Consider the following 19,912-nt stretch of genomic DNA (forward strand, 5'->3'; position numbering starts at 1 on the left):
CTACAATTTAATTCTAAACATGTATTCTAATAAAACTGAATCATCACTAATGAGAATGTTCATTACGCTTTGTCTCAACATCAAAAGGGTGGACACAGGAAAGTAGTTATGGTGTTAGTGCCATGTGTCGTCACGTGCTGGTTGGTACTTGTCCCTATGGAGGGTGCTGACAATCACTTTTTTACTGCTGAGTTTTAGTTTGCTTTGTTTATTTATTTTAAAGATTTATTTTGTGTTTGTGGGTGTTTAGTGTGACTGTATACATGTGTATCACATGCATACCTGATTCTGGCAGAGGCCCAGAGAGGGGTTAAGAGTCCCTGGAGCTGCAGTTAAAGCTGGTTGGGAGCCAGCATGTGTGTGCCAGGAATCAAATCCGGTTCTCTACAAGAGTAGCCAGTGCTCTGAACCACCGCACCATTTCTCCAGCCCATATTTCCTTAACTTTAAAGATTTGTTTGTATTTGTAAGTATGTGTATACAGGTGTGTTGTATGCATTTCCCACATATGTGCAGTTGTTGGAATAACCTGAAGATGTCCCATCCCCTGGGGCTGGAGTTACTCGTGGCTGTGAGCCACTTGATGTGGGTGCCAGGAACAAAACTTAGACCTTTGAAAGAGCAGCAAGAGTTCCTGGCCTCTGAGGCACCTCTTCAGCTCCGCCTCAGTTTTACCATATCTACTATAGAATATCATAAAATGATCCTCTTGTGTTATTTCTACATATAGCTAAGAAGTTACTAGTAATGCTTATTTTGATAATAATTCTAATAATTCTTAATTTATTAAGATAAAAAAGTTTATTTTAATGATCTTCTTTATGCTTATCAGCATTAAAAATTCATTTTTCTTCTTTCTTCTTATACTTTTTTAAGTATTATGGATTTAACAGAGACCTTCACCCATACCTATCAAATGCTCTACCACTTCTCCCATTCTCCCACACTAACAAATCTTTTTTTAACAAAAAGATTTGCATCATCTCCTGAATAGTAACAATTACACATGCATAATGATGTGTAATTATGACACATATGTGCATTTGGATATAGGTCACAACAAAGGTAAAATTAGGTACTAGATGGCTGTAGAAATGAACACTCTATTGATTGGAAATGATATGAAATTTTTTGAAAATAGTAAAACTTATTGGACTAGATGCTCAAGAAATACACATGAGTGAAAACTCTTCACATGGAGTTTATATTGAAATGAAACATAGCTGAAGTTGAGGCTCCCTTGAGATCTTATAATGTATATCACACTCCCCTAAAATCCAGGCTAGTAGGTCTTAGGCTTGGGCCCAGACTTTCTCCAGAAGAACGAGTTGGAATTCAACAGTTGGAATTTTATTCTTTAAATTCAGTAAACTCAGCTGGAGGGTTTAGCATAGTTGTTGAGGGTATCAACTCCTGTCTGTCATCTTTCCTGGAGCTCCAGCCACATTGAAGCTCACACTGTTGACAAGTGTTGGCTTCTGCTGGATCCTCCCCATGGAAGGTGCTTCCTCCCACATCCCAGACTAAGGTCTGCCTACATTTAAAAGTCCTGCCCAGGAAGCCTGTTCTCTACAAGCCCCTAAGGCTCTTCCCTTGTATTGTCTTCCTCTCTAGGAGTTCTAAGACCTACATTGATTCATACTATCAGAGCCTGAAAACATGGTGCTCATTGGTGCTTCCTGTGGCCCTTCCCTTTTTCTACATCATGTTCTTTCTTTAAGTTCTTTCTTTTTTTTATTCTTGAGATAACAATTTAGTTACAATGCACTCATTTTCCTCCTCTAAAGTTTAGTCTAAACCCTCTCATAGACCCTTCCCCACTCTCCTCCAAATTCATGGCCTCATTTTTTCATTAATTAGCATATGTGTATGTATATTTGGAAAGAAACATACACGTCTTAAACAAATAAATAGTAAAAAAATAACCTGTTGTCTTTAAATTCTTTTGAACATGTTTAAGATATACAAATGTTTAAATTAATAAACATTAATTTTGTTAGTCCATGTAATTTAATCTGTAATATACCTTACTTTTTCTGCTGGTTTATAACATTTGCTAGTAATAAGTCAAAGCTCCCACTTCCATTCTTAAACAGAGGCCAACACTCAATTGTGTTAAACATTAATACATTATGAAGTTACAGAGGACTGAAATATGGACTCCCACAAATCTTCCCTAAGAGAAGAACCCACTTGAGGGGTCTCTGCACTTCTGAACATGGTCTCAAGGATACACAGAAGTCACAACCATGCACCATGACCAACTTTATTGTTGCTGAACTGAAGGGGTGGACTGGAGAAACAGGAAGTGTTTTTAAGGCCAAGAGAGGTTGAGGGTTGGGCCTTCTGGTGGAATTCATGAGTTTGGATGGGGAGCAGATCTCTGCAGCTGTGTACCGTCCTTTGTGCCCAGACTCTTAGCACTCTTCCTCTTTGCAGTGGTAGGTGGTACCACCCCTGAGACAGCGGGGTTGTGGGTGGTGAACTATCCTGCGTCCAGCAGTGTTCGGAAGCCCTGGCCTTTGGGAGTGTGAAGAAGAGCTTGCTAAACAAGAAATCCCATAAGAAGATGAGAAGGTTTTCAGACAGGGATCTGGACACTGGGGATGTGGACATTTGGGAGCATTTGGGAGCTCCTGAGGTTGTTGCTTCTGTTGTGACATCACTCAGCTAATGCTTCAGATCTGGAAGAAAAAGAACATACTGTTATGTCATAGATGGAGAAGTGTAGGGCACACTTCTCTGGAGTCCAGGCCGTCAACGGAGGCAGCACTCACAACTTGGAGAAGCCTGTTCCAGGAGGAAAAACAGTATTTCTAAAGGGTTGGGCTTACTGGGAGTAAATTCTGGTGAGAACTCCTAAGAATTTGTCGATAATCAAATTAATAATTTGTCCCCCTCATATAAAAGAAAAATAAAATTTAACTTGCCGAACTAAGAGGACACTTTTTCCAAGGCTGATGTCTGCCATGATCAAGTGTAAAGAGCAACGACATGCCTGCTCTTTGGCTACTTGGTTCCCAGCCTCCGTTTTCTAAGCTGTGTGGTGTCTATCTGCTGTTTCTTCTGCCTCTGGCCCCCATGGGACTGGCCCGTGTTAGATCATTTCAGTGTTCTTGGCATGGATTTTCAGCCCTTCCCTTCTCCCTGCTACAAATCTTTCCTACCTGGTGTATTAGTTTGCTGGGAGGGAAACTGGGGGATGCCAAGACTTCCTTAGCAAAGTCTGAAGGAGTGGCATTCAAGCGTCCCTTCACCCCAAAGCAGCCTTACCTTCAAGGAAGATGAGTAGGCAAGTCACCCCAGGAGAAGGCTGAGGTTTTGTGGGAGCAGCACGGAAGGTGCTTTTTTATACATCCTCCAGTTGAAGCCTCCAGGCTACTTTTTATTGGAGGGCAGTCATGGAGTGGATGATCTATCCAGGTGTTTCATAATGACCAGGGCAGGATTTCTCATCTGTATACACCTGGGATGCATTTCAGAGGGAATTCCATGTAAGCTAGTGATGAAAAGGCTGAGGCCTGAGGCTGGCTTGCGTAGACATGAATATAGCACACAAATCCTGGGAGGTGAGACAGGATGGGAGATTAGGAAAGGACTCCTGGATTTAATTTAGGATGGGAGAGGGAAGACGGCCGTCAGTCTGTGACCAGAGTCTGAGGAAGACCCGGCTTGTCTGTCTGCTGGCACCTATAACTGAACATTCAGCTCAGTGCCGTGTACTCTGTGGGACTTTCCTGGTTCTATCGTCTCATCAGTACCCTAAGTCTTCTGCACTCAGATCTACAGCTGTCCCAGGTCACAGTGACCTAGATACATACCTTATCTCCTCTAGTAAACGGAGTGACAGATCCTTGTCATTATTACTTCTGCATTCCTAGAGCGTGATGCTGTTTCCAACACATGCCAAAAATGTTCATTAATGTTTGATGGAGGGCTCAATCTGCCCAATTTTAGAATGGAACTTGTATCCCAGGGGAACAAAAGCCGGAAAATAAGACCCAGCTCATTCTCTTTGTAGCTAGATGTTCATTTTTATTGCCCTTTTGTGAACACCCTTTCCAAATCTGTGGGTGGACCTTGCCTAATGCAACAGACTGAGAGTAGGGAGGAGAGAAAACATTCATAAACGCCTTCTTTGAATACAAATGAGGATCTGTGTGTTGATCAAGACACCTCATGGAAAAGCCTTTTATAAAGCAAACGTTTTTCTTCGTCTTTTATGAAAATTGATATTATCCCATGTTTCCTTCCTTAGAGTGAGAATACTCTTCCTCACTTCCAGGTGTTTCCATCTCAGAATCACTGCTGATGTGCACCTGTCATTAAAAAGCGATGGTGAGCTGGGCATGTGCGCTGGGCCGCTGCCTCTAACCATCCCTAGAAAGCATGCTATAATGTAGACACAACTGACTAAGTGAGAAAAGATGAACTTTGATTGTAGGAGCAGTCTCCAAAGACCCCAAATCAGGTTGAGAACAAAGGTAAACATGATTGGGGTATGAGATATGGAATAAGGGTCCTAACCAGGGTAGAAAGCAGAGCAAAATAAGGAAACAATTGCAGAGTGGGGTTATTGAAACTCATCTGTTCCTTCTGAAAAGGTGTTGGATGTAGGTTGGATGAAGAAAATTTAAAGTACTTGGGTCTGGTCTATGCCATCCCATACAAAGAGGGATGAGAAAGAGTGCGTCTGACTTATGGGGCCTTAGTGATTAAACATCTTCCCTCACTTCTATGTCTTTCTTCCCCCTCAACCTTCTCAGGACCCAAAGAAGGTTCTGGCTGCTCCTCAGCATGATTCATGTGCACTGAACCATGGCGGGAAGGCAGCGTGAGTCGGACCCCAATGAACTGCTTCTCCTTTCCCCCACCCCAGACCTGCAGCATGTCATTTCCCACTACGGAGATCACACATACCACAAAGGCACTGATTTGCTATAGTCCTTATATTGAGCTGTTAGTTCTTTCTGATGTTTCTGCCATGACGACTCTGCCCAGGATGAATTAAATATAACTGCCTATTTTATGTATTTTCCATCTGGTGCATCATCATACAAACCACCCATAGGATCACTAAGTGCAATCAGTTTTTTATCACAGTGAGTCTTATCAACATGTAGGGTACTAGGGGATTGATTCTAGAAGGATTTTCACTTGCAGTAGAGGATATTGATCTAGGTTTGCCTAGTCACTAGGGAGCCTCTTCAGGTTGTTCTCTCTTCAAATGGACTTACACATCTATCTAATTGTACATCAGGACCCCAGGAATTTATTGTTCATAAATTTCAATTCTGCCTCTCACTCTTGTTGAGGTATCCAAGAGGAGAATGTCATAATTTGGTAGTAATTAAGTACCTACTATGAAAATGATGCAAGAAAGGACAGACCCCCATCTCATGCTTTAAAGAGTTCTAGAAAGAGACGGGATGCATTAGTGACACCACATGGCACTGAAAGGGTGGGGGGATCAACGCAGCGGGCAAGTGATGCTTGGATTTGAGAGTGTGATTAGTTATCACAAGTGTGCCTGATTAGGACGGCAGCGTCTGGAGATGTGGCTCTCATCACGGAGCCTAGACTGGTGACAGGATCCCACCCCAAGAAGTGTCTCTTCATTCCTACGCATCCCCCGGGACCAGCAAATTTTCTTGAACAATAAGCACCTATAGATACTGAGCCTCAAATGAAGTTTCTCTGAATCTTACCTCTATGTATTTTTCTTTTTCCTTTTCTTTCTTTTCTTTCTGGTTCCCCAAATCTCCTAGATACTCCAGCAGTAACATCCCAAGTATATTTTAAATGTCTCTTTTATCTTGCTTTATTGTTTCATCCATAGTCCCCATAACTGATAAATAACCTTCTATCACATGGTGATGTTCACCATTCAAGGCCCTGCAATTGTGATCTTCATACTGTAACTTCAAGTCCTGACTCTGGTGCTTTAATTTATTATTTTCCATTGGCAGAATAAGTGGAATTAAGTTAGTACACACAGTGAACTTATTTCAGAATAAATCCTGTACATGTTTTCTTAGAAAGAAGGGCCAGGCCAAGTGATCTTCTGGACCCCTATTTTCCCTCCAGGTGGTATTGTGCTCAAGTCACCAATTATCCTGGTTTCCATTTTTATGAAAAAAAAACCAAGTTTTTAATAAGCCTACAACATCATGAGGGCTGTTTTTAATACAATATTTCTATTAATTCTTTGAGAATTTATGCATGCATACTGTGATAATATTTACTCCACACTCCTTGCTCTAAATACTCCCAGATTCATCCCCAACACCTACTTTCCCTACTCTTCCAAATTCATAACCCCCCCCCAATTACCTGCTAAGTTAAAAAAGAGCAATCAACAAAGTCTGAAGGCCCAAAAGAGCCAGTATACGCAGAGATTATAATATAATATTAAATGGCCATTTTTATATTTCCTGACTTTAATTTTAATTTTAAAATTTATATTTTATTTTATGTACTTGAGTGCTTTGCTTGCATGTCTCTGTCTGTACACCACTTGCATGCCTAGTTCCTGCAGAAATCAGAAGCAGTCATCAGATGCCCTGGAGTTATAGGTAGTTTTGAGCCACCATGTGAGAATCAAACCTACTTCCTTCAGAGAAAGAAGCCAGTGCTCTTAACCACTCTGCTACCTCTCCAGCACCTACTTTTAATCATAAATCACATGAAAAAATGCTATTTCAATATGCCGTTTTGTTTCATCGTTTCTCCTCCAGTCTCATCTCTCGCAGCCTCCCTCCCTCCCTGGCACACCTCAGAGCCTCCCTTGTACTTCCACATCACATGCGCCCTGCAGCACCGTCTACCAAGCACTTATTTTACTCTCATTTTGTCTACTAGGTTTTGGGGGCTTCAGTCACTTTTATACCCATTATAGTTATACATATACACATTGCAGATGAGGATCCATTTGTGAGAAGACAGCATGCCGCTTTTAACCTTTCATTTTTGGGGGAGGTACCTTGTTTAATATAAGACTTTTTAGATTCATCCGTATTCCTACAAGTTTCATGACTTCATGTCTTACAATGAGTAAAATTCCACTGTGTGCATGTGCTGGATTCCTATTTGTCTGTTAATGGGCCCCCAAGCTGGCTCCAGGTCCTTGGTATTATGGATATAGTGGCAGTAAACAGATGCATAAACCTCTCTGTGACAGCATACAGGGCCTTTGGAGTAGGCGCTGGTGAATGGTATAGCTGGGTGATATAGTAGTTTTTTGATGGAGAAGCCTTGTTAGCCAATTATCTTTAAGAGATGGGTCCAAGTTAAGGCGTGGCTTTCTGGGACCCAGAGAAAATGGCCCAAGTGTGCTCTCTATGTGATTGCTGTGGGGCACAGTGATCTTGGACTTCTCATTCCTGTTTCATGAGTTTTCCCCTTATAATAAATAAAACTACAATTGTTTTATTCTTTAGCTACCCTGGTTATTTCCAGAATTGAGCTAATTTCTACAGGTTTTATTTTTAATTTTTTGAGAAACATTCATATTAATTTCCATAATAGCTGTATCAGTTTACAGTACCACCACTAATGAATAAGGATTACTCCTTCTCAGAATCCTTGCTAACATTTATTATCTGTTTTCTTGATGATATCTATTCTTATTAGAATGAGATGAAATCACAAAATAATTTTAATTTACATTTCCCTGAAGGCTAGTGTGATGGTTTGAATGAAAATGGATCCATAGGCTCATATATTTCAATGCTTAGTCCCCAGTTAGTGGAACTATTTGAAAAGGATTAGGAGGTGTGGCCTTTTTTAGAGTGGGTATGGTCTCATATAGAGAATGTGTGTCACTTGGAATGGACTTTGAGGTTACAAAAGCCCATGCCTGTCAGCCCAGTTTCTTTCTCTATCTGCTGCCTGGAATCAGGATGTACAGATCTCAACTATTGTTCCAACTCCCATGTGTGTCTGCCTTCTGTCATGACGTAAAACTATAAGCAACTTCTTAATCAGATACTTTCTTTCATAAAAGTTTCCTTGGTCATGGTGTCTTTTCACAGCAATAGGATAATAATTAAGAGAAAAACTGGTATCATGAATGGGGTTTTGCCATGACAAACCTGACTATGCTGTTTTTCAAGGCATATGAAAGTCATTGGGACTCTAGTCTAGGAAAGCATTTGAATGTCTTAAGTAATGCTTGATAGACCATACCATAGGAGGATGAAAGAAAGTGATGCTGAGGGCAATTTGAATTATAGCAGTCTGGCTCAAGAGGTTTCAGCAGGAAAGAATATTAGGAGGTGGCCTAGAAACCATTCTTTTGATACTTTGGTAAAGAATGTGGCTGCTTTTTACACTTGTCCTAAGCAACTGCCTGGAGTTAAATTGAAGAGTTTTGAATTAATGACATTGCCAAAGGAGATTTCAAGACAGTCTAGTACTGACTGTATCATGTGGTACTTAGTGATCAATGCTTTGCAGATCCACAATTAGAAGGAGCAGTCAGATGAAGAGAAATATAAAATATACAGTTGAAAAGAAAAGGGCACAAAGAAATATAAGATTGGATCCAAGTTCTGTGTTCTAGGAGATAATTTTTTTTTTTAAAAAAAAAGGACTAATTCAAAATGGAATAAAGGGAGTAGTGCTCTCAGGGCAAGACCTCACCCAACTAAGCTCCTAACTCATGAAAGGAATTAAGGAAAGTTTAAGCAGCAAAGGAAACCATCAAAACCAGAAAGCTTATGTAGATATAATTCAAGGAAAGTGCTGGTTTCCAGACCCAGGAGACAATAGAATTTGGGAAGCTTTGGCCATGTGGTCCAAGATTTAAGGATACTAGAGTAACAGGTTGTGGAATTGTTCTTCATGACTAAGAAAAACCATCAAGGCCAGGTATGTTGTAGGGGAGTCCCTTCATAGAGTTCAGAGAAGCCATTTTTTTTTTCAAGTTGTAAAAGTGAAGCCTGGATTGCATTGCTTACTCCAAGATGTTCGAGATGCCAGAGCCATTAGATGTCTGTCAAGGACAGCTGCAAACAAGGTGTGGAGCCAGCACAATAGAAGGAAAAATGCTGTGGTCAACACAGCTGGAAGGAGTGGGAGACCTGAAGAATGCTCTGACATCAGACATGGAGATGCAGAATTTAGAGTTTTCCCATCTATATTTCATTCCTGACTTAGTCCAATATTTCCCCTCTAATGCTCCTTTTCCTCCCTTTTGGAATGGTAATGTGTCTTTTGTAATAGTGTATGTTGGAAATGTCTGCTTTGTTTTTTGCATTTGCTTTCATAGGGATTACAGTTAAGAGATTTCCACAAGTCTCAGAAGAATCGTTAGATTTTGAAACAGTTTTAAGACTGAAAGACCACGGGGACTTTTGAATACATTTTTGCTTTATCATATGGCTGCAAACCTTTTGGGATCAGGAAGTGGAATTTGTTGACTTAAATGAGAATGCCAACATAGGTTCATATATTTGAATACTTTGTCTCCTTTTAGTGGAATCGTTTGACAAGGATTAGGAGGTGCAACTTTGTTGGAGCAGGTGTGGCCACTGGGATGGACTTTTAGATTTTAAAAGCCAGGCCCAGTTTCCCTGTCTTGGCCTGTTATCTGTGAATCAGTTATAAAGCAGCCATACCTGTCTACTTCCTATCATGATGATCACGGAGCACCCTCTAAAACTGCAAGCAAGTTCTCATTAATTTCTTTTGTAACAGTTGCCTTGGTCATGATGTCTCTTCACAGCAATAGAACAGTAACTAAGACAACCTGTAATGTTTGGCAGTTTACAAAACACTTAATAGTCATTTCGTTTCTTCCCTTAAGAAGAGAAAAAGTGGCATTTTTAACAAAGATATTTGATATGGGTGACATGGAGAAATAGCAGTCAAAAGTAATTTCCTTCAAGAAGATTCAAAGATTGGGCTTAGTAGACAAGGTCTGTAAGCTGTCCAACAAAATTATAATTAAACTGATGCTGAAAACAGTGCTTAGAGGCAAACAAGGATGTAATAATATCCACCAAAATTGTCAAAAAAAGTAGAAATTCTTTTTCAAATAATAACCAGATATTCTAACATTCACAAATAAAATATCTGAAATCAAATTTTATAAGGGCTCAACATACATTTGAACTTCTATTAAAAACAGTTGCACATGAGATAAATAAACAGAGACTGAAAATTCAAGAAAAGAAAAGAAAGTGTGAAAAACAGAGGTTAAAGTCTTGGCAAAAACTTAGGATGTAAGTCCACAAATGTGTATGTGTGCAAAAAAAGGATTGAAAAATAGAAAAAAAATCAATAAAAAGATGAAAAAATCTGCCAAATCTTATTATAAAATTAAATCTATTCACAATTGGACAAATATCACAGGTCAATGGATCATAGGTCTGGGGGTACTCCTAAGAGATAGCTCCGTATCATAGCTCCTTCACATATGACTCAGGGGGCATCAAAGAAGATGGTGCTGAAAGTCTTCAATGAAATACCTTTCTTAGAAATGGCTGCTGTGGGATAATGCTCTTGTATATTGGAAAGATTTGTCACTCATATTCGTTTAATAAAACGCCGACTGGCCAGTAGCCAGGCAGGAAGTATAGGCAGGGCAACTAGACTAGGAGAATTCTAGAAAGAAGAGAGGCAGAAACACTGTTGTCATCTAGAAGCAGAGGAAGCAAAATGAGAATGCCTTAATGACGAAAGGTACCAAGTTACCTGGCTAAACATGCAAAAGAATTATGGGTTAATTTAAGTTGTAAGAGAACAATAGGCCAAGCAGTTTATAATCAATGTAAGCCTCTGTGTGTTTATTTGGGACTGAATGACTGTGGGACCGGGTGGGACAGAAACTTCCATCTACAAATGACTGAATTAACATGGCAGGAACAATAGCAACATCAGTGGACTTGTTAACATGAAGGAAAGAAACTTTTGTGAGGTCTCACCCATAGGCAAAGAACTTCAGACAACTACAAACTGCTGAGAGAAAGAGAATTAGCCTCTCCTAAGGAGTGGTCAGCCATGAAACCACATACACACAAACAGCAAACATTCTCAGTAGGCTTTATTTATTTGTATTTGTATGCACAAATATTTATGAATATAACATATAATCAAATAAAGGAGGTTATCAGCCTGAGATTGTGGGAGGCATAAGAGAGGTTCAAGGGATGACAAGTGGGAGGGTCTGGAGGGCAGAAAAGTGAGTCGAAAATAATGCAACTCTATTTTAATTAAAAATATTAAAAAATAAATTTTTTTAAAATTAAGAAATTCAAGTTGAGATAAGCACAGAAATATTAACAATGATATGCATCTCAGTATAATATGGAAAAAATTAAAAAAGGAATTTTGAAGAGAAAAATGTCAGGACAGCAACTTTAAGGCCATACCAAAAATATTTATAGCTGCTTTCCTCATCAAAATGTGTGGACTGTAGAGGCATTGGGTTAGATTGAATAAGAATGTCCCTATAGGTTCATATATCTAAATGCTTAGGTGTAATACTGTTTAAAAGGATTAAAAGTTGTGGCCTTGTAGGAGGAAATATGTCACGGAGAATAGGCTTTGGGGTTTCAAGAAGCCCAAGCCAGGGCCAGTATCTTCTCTTCTTGCTGCCTATGGATCAGAATGTAGAACTCTCAGCTCCTTCTCCAGCACCATCTCTGCCTGTGTTCTGCCATGCTTCTTGCCATGATGATAATAATGATTTAAACCTCTGAAACTGTACATCAACCCCCAAGTCAATGCTTTCCTTTATAGGAGTTGCCATGGTCATGATGTCTCAATGAACAGCAATAGAACACTGAGAAAGTCAGGCACGATAATTTTAAAATGTTGAAAACCAAATAAACAAGAACATCTTAAAGATTTAAAAAGCACCACCACAAACATTAAAAAAGAAAAGCCAGAGCATCTGATAGAAGAACATTGAAATTCAAGAAATAAAACCATAGATTTATATATATATTGCTCTTTCAGAAGATCTGACTTTAGTTCCTAGTACCCACACTGGTATCTCACTATTATCTGTAACTCTAGCTACAGGGAATTTGATGCCACTGGCCTTCTAGGGCATCTGTATATACTTGTGTGCACACGTGTCCATGCATGTGTGTGCGCGTGTGCGCGCACACACACTTAAAAATAAAGTTAGATGTAAAAAGAAATTGTTAAATTACCAAGGAATAGTAATCTTTAAAATAAATACCATAGGGCAAATATAAAAGAATAAAATTGACATCCTTCAGTAAATTAGCTCAAGTTGGATTAAGAATCTGAGAAGTTTAAACAATAAACCTTTAAGGGGGAAAAAACCTTTATGATCTTATTGTAGCTTATGACCTTGTTTTTCCTGGAACTTAATTCTTAAATAGACATGTATCACTGTTCTTTGTGGATTTCCTTGTCTCAGAGAGTAAAAACACCTCTTCATGAGAGTATCTTGTCTCAACTGGAATATTGCTTCCCTTCTAGGAAATGTAAATAACCCTTGTTTCGTCTTGTTTGGCTTGACTTGTTGTTTATAATAGACTGAACAATCAGCATTACTCTTGCTACTTTGCTAGTTGGATCATTTTGGCAGGGGAAGAAAGATTCACCTTGTGGGTTTCTGTTAGAGCTCCCTCTTGTTACAGAACTAAAGTCAATATGGTTTCTCTTCTAGCCTCAGAATAGGAAAGGGGCAGGTTCATGGCAAGGGTCAGCATCCTGATGCTCCCTTCTGAAGCAAGTCACTGAGAAAAATCAAAGGGGTATTTGAAAATCATATTAATCATACTAATTGCGAAATATGCTTCAGGATATTCCTCTGCTCCGATCCCACTGCTCAGTCAGCCAAATGCTTGTTTTTCAGGAATTAAAAATTAAGTTAACCATGTGTATACTCCATAAAATGATGAATGAAAAATAGGGACAAAGCAAAATTAGCAATATTGAATCTCTTGTTAATTCTCCAGCTTAGAAACATGGTGAAAGTTATGACTTCTTGTTCAGGATTGTGTGGGTAATCCTAGGAATTTTGTGCTTCCATATGAATTTTTTTGAGATTTTGTTTTTTAATTTCTATGAAGAACTGAGGTACAATTTTGATAGTGTCTACATTAAGTTTATAAATTGCCTTTGGTAGAATGTCTATTTTCACAATATTAATCCTACTATGCTGTTATAGTCATCTGATTTTTGACAGATAGAGCAAAAACATATATTAGAGTAAAAATGGCCTCTTGAACAAATGGTGCAGGTCAAACTGAACCACTACATGTAGAAGAATAAAACTAGATCTTTATATTTCACCCTGCAGAGGACTGAACTCCAAATTGATTAAGGATCTCAACGTAAGACCTGATACTGTGAAGCCGTTAGAGGACAATGCAGGGAAAATGCTTCAATTTACAGGCTTATCCGAGGTCTTTCTGAATAGCACCATGTTAGTGGAGGGATTAAGATAACCAAAGGACACTACCATTTGAGCGAATAATTATAGAACAAGAAGCAATCTACTAGCTACACATCTGACAAAGGGTTAGTATCTAGAATATACAAATAACTTAAAAAAAAACTACACTCCAAGTGTCCGAGTTTGCTTTCTACTGGTGTGATAAAACACTGACCAAAATCAACTTGGAGTGGAAAAGGTTTGTTTCACTTTACAAGTTAAGGTCTGTCCTTGGGGGAAGCCAAAGCAGGAGCGGAAATGGGAACCTGTATGCAGGAAACGGAGCAGATATCAACGAGGATTATTGCCTACCAGCTTGCTCTCCAGGTTCGTGTCTAGCTGTCTTACACCATCCGAGACTGCCTGCCCAGCGGTGACACTGCCCACAATAGGTTGGGTCCTTCCACATCCATCATCAGTCAAGAAAATATCCTACATACTTAAGTGCAGGCCAATCTGTGGGAGACATTTTCTCAACTGAGATATCTCTCCTCTTCCCAGATACTCTAACCAGCACAGCATGGAAACAAACAAAACCTGCTTCAAATTGGGGAGTGAAACCAAATAGCTGTCAAAAGAAGGAATACAAATGACTGAGAATTCTGTTTTAATTTCAGTATCTTTAGTAATCAAGGAAATGAAAAATAAAACCACCTTGAGATTTTATCTTATCCAATCAGAATGGTTAATATATATATAAAATTTTAAACATATATTAAATTAAATATACTAAAATAAATAAATTTACTTAATTAACTTAAAATAATTTTCACATTTTAAATTAGATATAACTATATGTATATTTATTTAATATAATGTATACATATATTAAGAAGGGAACAAATGCAGGGATAGATACGAATAAAGCTAAATAGTCACCTGCTCTTGCTAAGAGTACAAACTGGAACAGTCCCTATGAGAATCAATATGGAAGGGTGTCAAAAAGCCAGATATAGAAATAAAGACATACGATCTAGCTACACCACTCTTGAGCGTATATCTAGAGGAGACTTAAATCTGACTACAGAGATGCCTGCTAATCCATATATATATATATATATATATATATATATATATATATATATATACAGCATAGCATTGGTATAAAAAGTCATACCGATTAATGGAATCAAATCAAAACCCAAGTATAAATCCACATACCTATGGATCCTTGATTTTTGACAAAGAAGCCAAAATTATACAGGAGGAGGAAAAAAGCATCTTCAACATTACTGGGTGAAAGCATGTAGAAGAATGGAAATAGATCCATATCTTTCCTCATACACAAAACTCAAGTAAAATTGAATCAAAGACTAAATCCAGTTACACTGAATCTAATAGAAGAGAAAGTGGGGAATAGCCTTGGAAATATCGGCACAAGAAACAACTTCCTGAATAGAACTCCAGTAGCACAGACACTAAGATTGACAGTTAATAAACCGGACCCCATGAAACTGAAAAGCTTCTACGAGGCAAAAAAACAGTGTAAATACGAAAAAATAACAGCCAAAGAATGGGAAAAGATCTTCACCAATTCCACATCTGACACAGGGCTGATCTCCAAGATACACAAAGAACTCAAGAAACTAGACATCAAAAAACAAACAAACAAACAAAACAAATAATCCAATTTAAAAATAGAGTTCAGTCCTAAACAGAGAAATCTCAACAGAAAAATCTCTAATGACTGAAAGACACTTAAAGAAATGGTCAGAGAAATGCCAATAAAAACTCTTGAGATCCCATCTTATATCTGTCAGAATGAAAAAATAAAAAACAGACATGTTTCTTCTTATGTGTAGGTGCTAACTTTGAATATTTCTATTTGTGTGCCTAGACTGGAAAATCCATAGAAGGTAGGAAACCAGTAAATGAAGTAGGAAGTGATGTCAAGGGAAAGAGGGAAGAATGTAGGTGATATAAAGGAAGAATGACTAATAATGGATCATTAAATGGTTAAATGGGGTGAGGTGAGAAGACAAGGTAGAGGAGGAAACATGGGGCATGGGGTGATTAAAACTAATGTTAAAATCATGAAAAAATATAGACATAAACTAATAGAAAAGCCTTCCTGAAATATACTCATATAGATAGATAAAAGGAGTTTAAATAAATACCCTATTATAGGGAGCATTGCCTCCTCCAGATACCACAAGCTGTCAAATCAAGAAGCCCAGTGCCAGAAATGTGTTATCTCTTTTTCAGTTAGTGGTCAGTGTAGCCCACAGACCACCTCCTCCCCACAAATGGCAGGAAGTTGCCATTGATCTTGGGTACCCTCCATGGTAAAAGGTTATTGAGATTTCAAAAGGCTGGACATGTCTGCAGTGTCCCAGACCAAGGCCCCTTTACTCTGGTGTGGGCTCTGCTGTCAGCATGTGAGACAATGTCCTGCTGTCACATGGTCCTGGGACAGGTGATGTCTCGGTGCTTCTCAGCTTCCCTATTCCATAAAGTTCAGGCAGAAACTCCAAATACAGAATAGGAAAATGGATGATGGGCTGTGGGAACTGCAGCCCCGAGTTGATATCCCTGCCCCCATTTGAGGTGCTTATCTGCAAAGAAAACATAATAAATTCCCTCTGCTCCTGGAGCGGGGAAGGAAGGAATTTTAAGTGCATGGTGACTGGTCCTTGATCCCTACCAGGGTCAGGTTACAATCCCTTCGCAGCCCCCTCCTCATTTGGTGCCATGGTATAAAACCAGCCCAGCAGACAATAAAGAGAAGCTGTTCCACCTCAAGCTCGTGCTCTGTGTATTCATTCAACCTGGACACCCTCCACCGAGACTCTTGGTTCCAGCCAGCGCTGGCGCAGCAATGGGCAAGGGGAACAGGCTGGTCAGGCCCTGACAACTCTCTGATGCATGCAATGGCAGCTCTCAGGTGCCTAGCCTGGTTTCTATCTACTTAGAAACCAACAAACCAACATTCTTGACCTTGGTTACTCCATCTTGAGTCAAGTGCTAAAAATGAACAACGGCATTTTTACACGGGTAAATGAAAATCATTATCTGCTGGAATATGGGAGGCATGAGCTGATCGATAATTTATTTGTGAAATTCTGTCAGAAATATGAATAAGTGGATATGCCAGTCACACCAGATGTAACCCCTTTATCCAGGACTGCAAAAGAAGGCAGCACTCCAAAGTATGGCAGGCATACTAACAAGTCACTTGTGGGCATTCATCACAAGCTGTGTCCAGGTCTCCAGTCTTTAGCTTACATAATGGCTTCTGCCCATGGCATTCAGCTCACTTTAAATGGACCCTGGAAATGACTTGTCTCTGGGTCATATGTTCAACATCTCAGCCTGTGTAGCTCAGTGCCTGCAGTTTTTAAAGACTTCTTTTCCTTTTTTGAGATTATAATTTAATTACATTTCTCCCTTTTCTTTCCTCCTTACATGCCCTCCCATGTAGCCCTCCCAGTTTCAAATCCATGAGCTTTCCCCACTAAATTGTGTGTATGTGTGTGTGTATGTGTGTGTGTTCCTACCGATACCCTGTTCGATCCATCTAATGCTACTCACATATATGTTTTCTGAACGGACCACTTGGCACCGGACACCCAGTTGGTGTGCTCTCCCCTAGAGACCACTACTAATCCCAGCTTTGCTCGGTTTTCTATAGTTCTTTGTGTGGGACTGAGGCCTCATGGGATTTCTCTGTTGGTTCTGGCATGCTCATTGGTGTCACCCTTGTTCAGCTCATGTTTGGGCAACTGTGTTGGTGAGCACTTACGGGTGTGGCCTCTGGTATTCCTAGGAGACACAATCTCACGGCAAACTTCCTCATCCTTTGGCACTTGCAATTTCTCCATCCCCCTTTTACACAACGTCCCCTGAGCCCTAGGTATTTTGTGCATGTATCTATTTGTATTGGGTTCCACAACTTTGCATTTTTATTGGTGGGGTCAACAGCAATAGGCTGGATGATTTAGGAGTCTCTTGAACAATCCCAGACAACTGAAAAGAGTACTTCTCTTGTCTGGTATTGGGGTTTGTGTTAGGTGACTTTTGGTTCTTGGAAGGAGTACTGTAAACCCAGATTAGCAAAGTTCATTAAAACTATGTAAGTCTACGTCTACAGAGTGATTTTAAGTAAATAGTTAGTGTTATTATTCCTGTGGCTTTTCAGACATCCTTATTGCTCTTTTACCCACCTCCCTCCTGTCTTTACCTCCCTCTCCCTTCCCCCTTTCCCCATTTTCCCCATCAGAGCATTTGTATCCTGCTGTTCTCTCTCTGCCCTCTCTGTTTCTTCCCAGTCCCTCTATCCTGGAAATGGTTCTGTTTAACTTCCCTGGTTTCTTTAGTTATTACAGGCTATGCGCCCACATCTGAAGATTTGGGGCTAGATTCCTTAAATAGGAGAAAACATGTGGTGTCTGTTCTCAATCTTCTCACCTGATCCTCTCTAGACTTTTCTCCATGCTGCTGGTGTCAGCCCTCTACCTCAGACTTCAGAATTATCCCTCCCAGCTCGGAAGCCTCTTTAATCAGTTCTTAACTGCTCTGTAATGTGCACATCCATAAACACATGCATGCACACGTGTGTGCACGCAAGCACGCACTGGCAAACACACACACACACGGTGTGAAGGGTAACGTCTGATATGAGAGGTAACATCAGTTAGCAGTAGTGATGCAGATTGGAATAAAAGAACTGTAATTCCCATGGCTAGCCATCAAATGAAATTAGCATTTACTTAGTAAGCTGCAGCCAAATAAACAAGACAAACTGTGAATTTATTGTTTTTCAGCAAGATCTGACATTGTGGAAAGACATGAATATATCTGCCTGTATATCTGAAATCACACCCTCATGACAGAGGTTAATCCTCCTGTCATTCATATTAACTCCTTAGTTGTGCCTGCTTCTGGATCTTTTCCCTGGAGCTTGGCTCCGTCCCTCCCATCCTCACCCTGAAGTGTTGGTTCATTAGCTCAAGGGCTCTAGGTCTGAAGAAAGAATTACAGAGGCCTTCAGCGTTTTTTACATATGTCCTATCACTTCACCATCAGGAGTATGTATGTGTGCATGTTATTGATGTGATGTCCAGGATAAGTGAATCCATTAGGCTTACTGAAATGTAGATAATAAATTGTCAGCATGTTTGCAATCTCAAAAAGTTTGGTATGCTTGCTTTGTTTGCATAACATCAGTGACTTCAATTCAGAATGCAATTTTATCCCCTTAAATATTGACTTTCTGGGTGTCTTATCATCCAAAACTGGGCACTGACATGAATGAGATCTAAAAAGAAAATCATTAGCCAGATTAGAAGTGATGCATGTGTCCATGTTGTGACATTTTAGGAATAGCTCATCATTCCTATTACAAATGGTTTTGACTATGTCCATCTATACAGCCTAAATCACCATGATCACATTGTAACAGAAAAATATTTTATGATTTAATATTAATGAAAGATAATTTTGAGTGATACTTTCATATATTTATAAGGCTGTCTTATCTAGAGTATAAATAATAGAACAATCATAAAATATAATATTAAACTGTTAGTAGCCATGCACTGATCAGTGACAGGAATACGTTCTGCTACTGTCATCAGGATATGCCTGTCACTGCCCATACCAGAGAGCAGTTTTGCACACTTCACACATAGCCTACATGGTGTAACCTTTTGCTTCTAGACTGTGAACCAGTGTGACACATTACCGCTTTGAATTCTGCAGACATTTGTAACATGTTGAATATTTATGTGCCTAAATATAAGCATATCAAACACGGAATAAGCATATCAAGTGGAATACGCAGGACTGGAAGGAGGTCTGGTGAGGTCATGAATCATGAGTGATTGTGAAGACGGGCTGCTTTGGCGGCACTGCAGACTTAATAACAGCCACTTAGACACTCCTCAACTAAAAAACAAAACAAAAACTCCATTTGACAATAAATCAACTTTAGCTTATAATAACTTCATTAAACTATAAACATTTAAATAACTTAACTTTTGTTTCATAGTGACATTTAGCTGAAAATGGAGCAAATATAGCTATGCTGTTTTCTTTCTTCATACACTTACTCTGTCAACATTTTTCCAAGTAATTAGAAATTATTTTAGTTTTGTAATTCTTTTGTTAAAAAGTATGACACAAGGCTACACAGAGAAAACCTGTATGAAGAAAGTCATGATAAATTATGATACAAGTCCAGCATGGTAGGACATGCTCTAACCTCAGTACTTGGTGGGAAGATTGTGAGTTTGGGGCCAACCTGCATTACATAATGAGTTTCAGTCTAGCCTGGGCTATGCTATACAACAGTCTAAGAAAATCAACCATACAAGCAAGCAAACAAAAAGCTACAAAGAGAGAGAGAGAGAGAGAGAGAGAGAGAGAAGACACAAACACACAGACCCAAGGTCACCAATGCCACTGTCATCTGCCGCCACCCTGTCCCACTGGGAGTCTTTAGAGACATCAGCATGCATGGCATTGTCAACCCCTATGGCTACAGCACCCTCT

General features: G+C 39.4%; 1 protein-coding gene across 1 annotated transcript; it reads right to left on the reverse strand.

Annotated features, from left to right (window-relative positions):
- Positions 1-2,417: 2,417 nt before the first annotated feature.
- Positions 2,418-2,663, reverse strand: Lce6a (late cornified envelope 6A). The gene has a single exon (XM_041655339.1). The coding sequence runs from the start codon at positions 2,661-2,663 to the stop codon at positions 2,418-2,420; it is 246 nt and encodes an 81-aa protein (XP_041511273.1).
- Between the last annotated feature and the right edge of the window lie 17,249 nt (positions 2,664-19,912).

This window comes from Microtus oregoni, unplaced genomic scaffold (assembly GCF_018167655.1).
Source record: "Microtus oregoni isolate MIOR12 unplaced genomic scaffold, Mior012 000007F_ref0000211, whole genome shotgun sequence".
NCBI lineage: Eukaryota > Metazoa > Chordata > Mammalia > Rodentia > Cricetidae > Microtus > Microtus oregoni.

What these genes read in the sequence shown, in the direction of transcription:
- Lce6a (XM_041655339.1), bottom strand. Translation starts at nt 2,663, where the DNA reads ATGTCACAACAGAAGCAACAACCTCAGGAGCTCCCAAATGCTCCCAAA.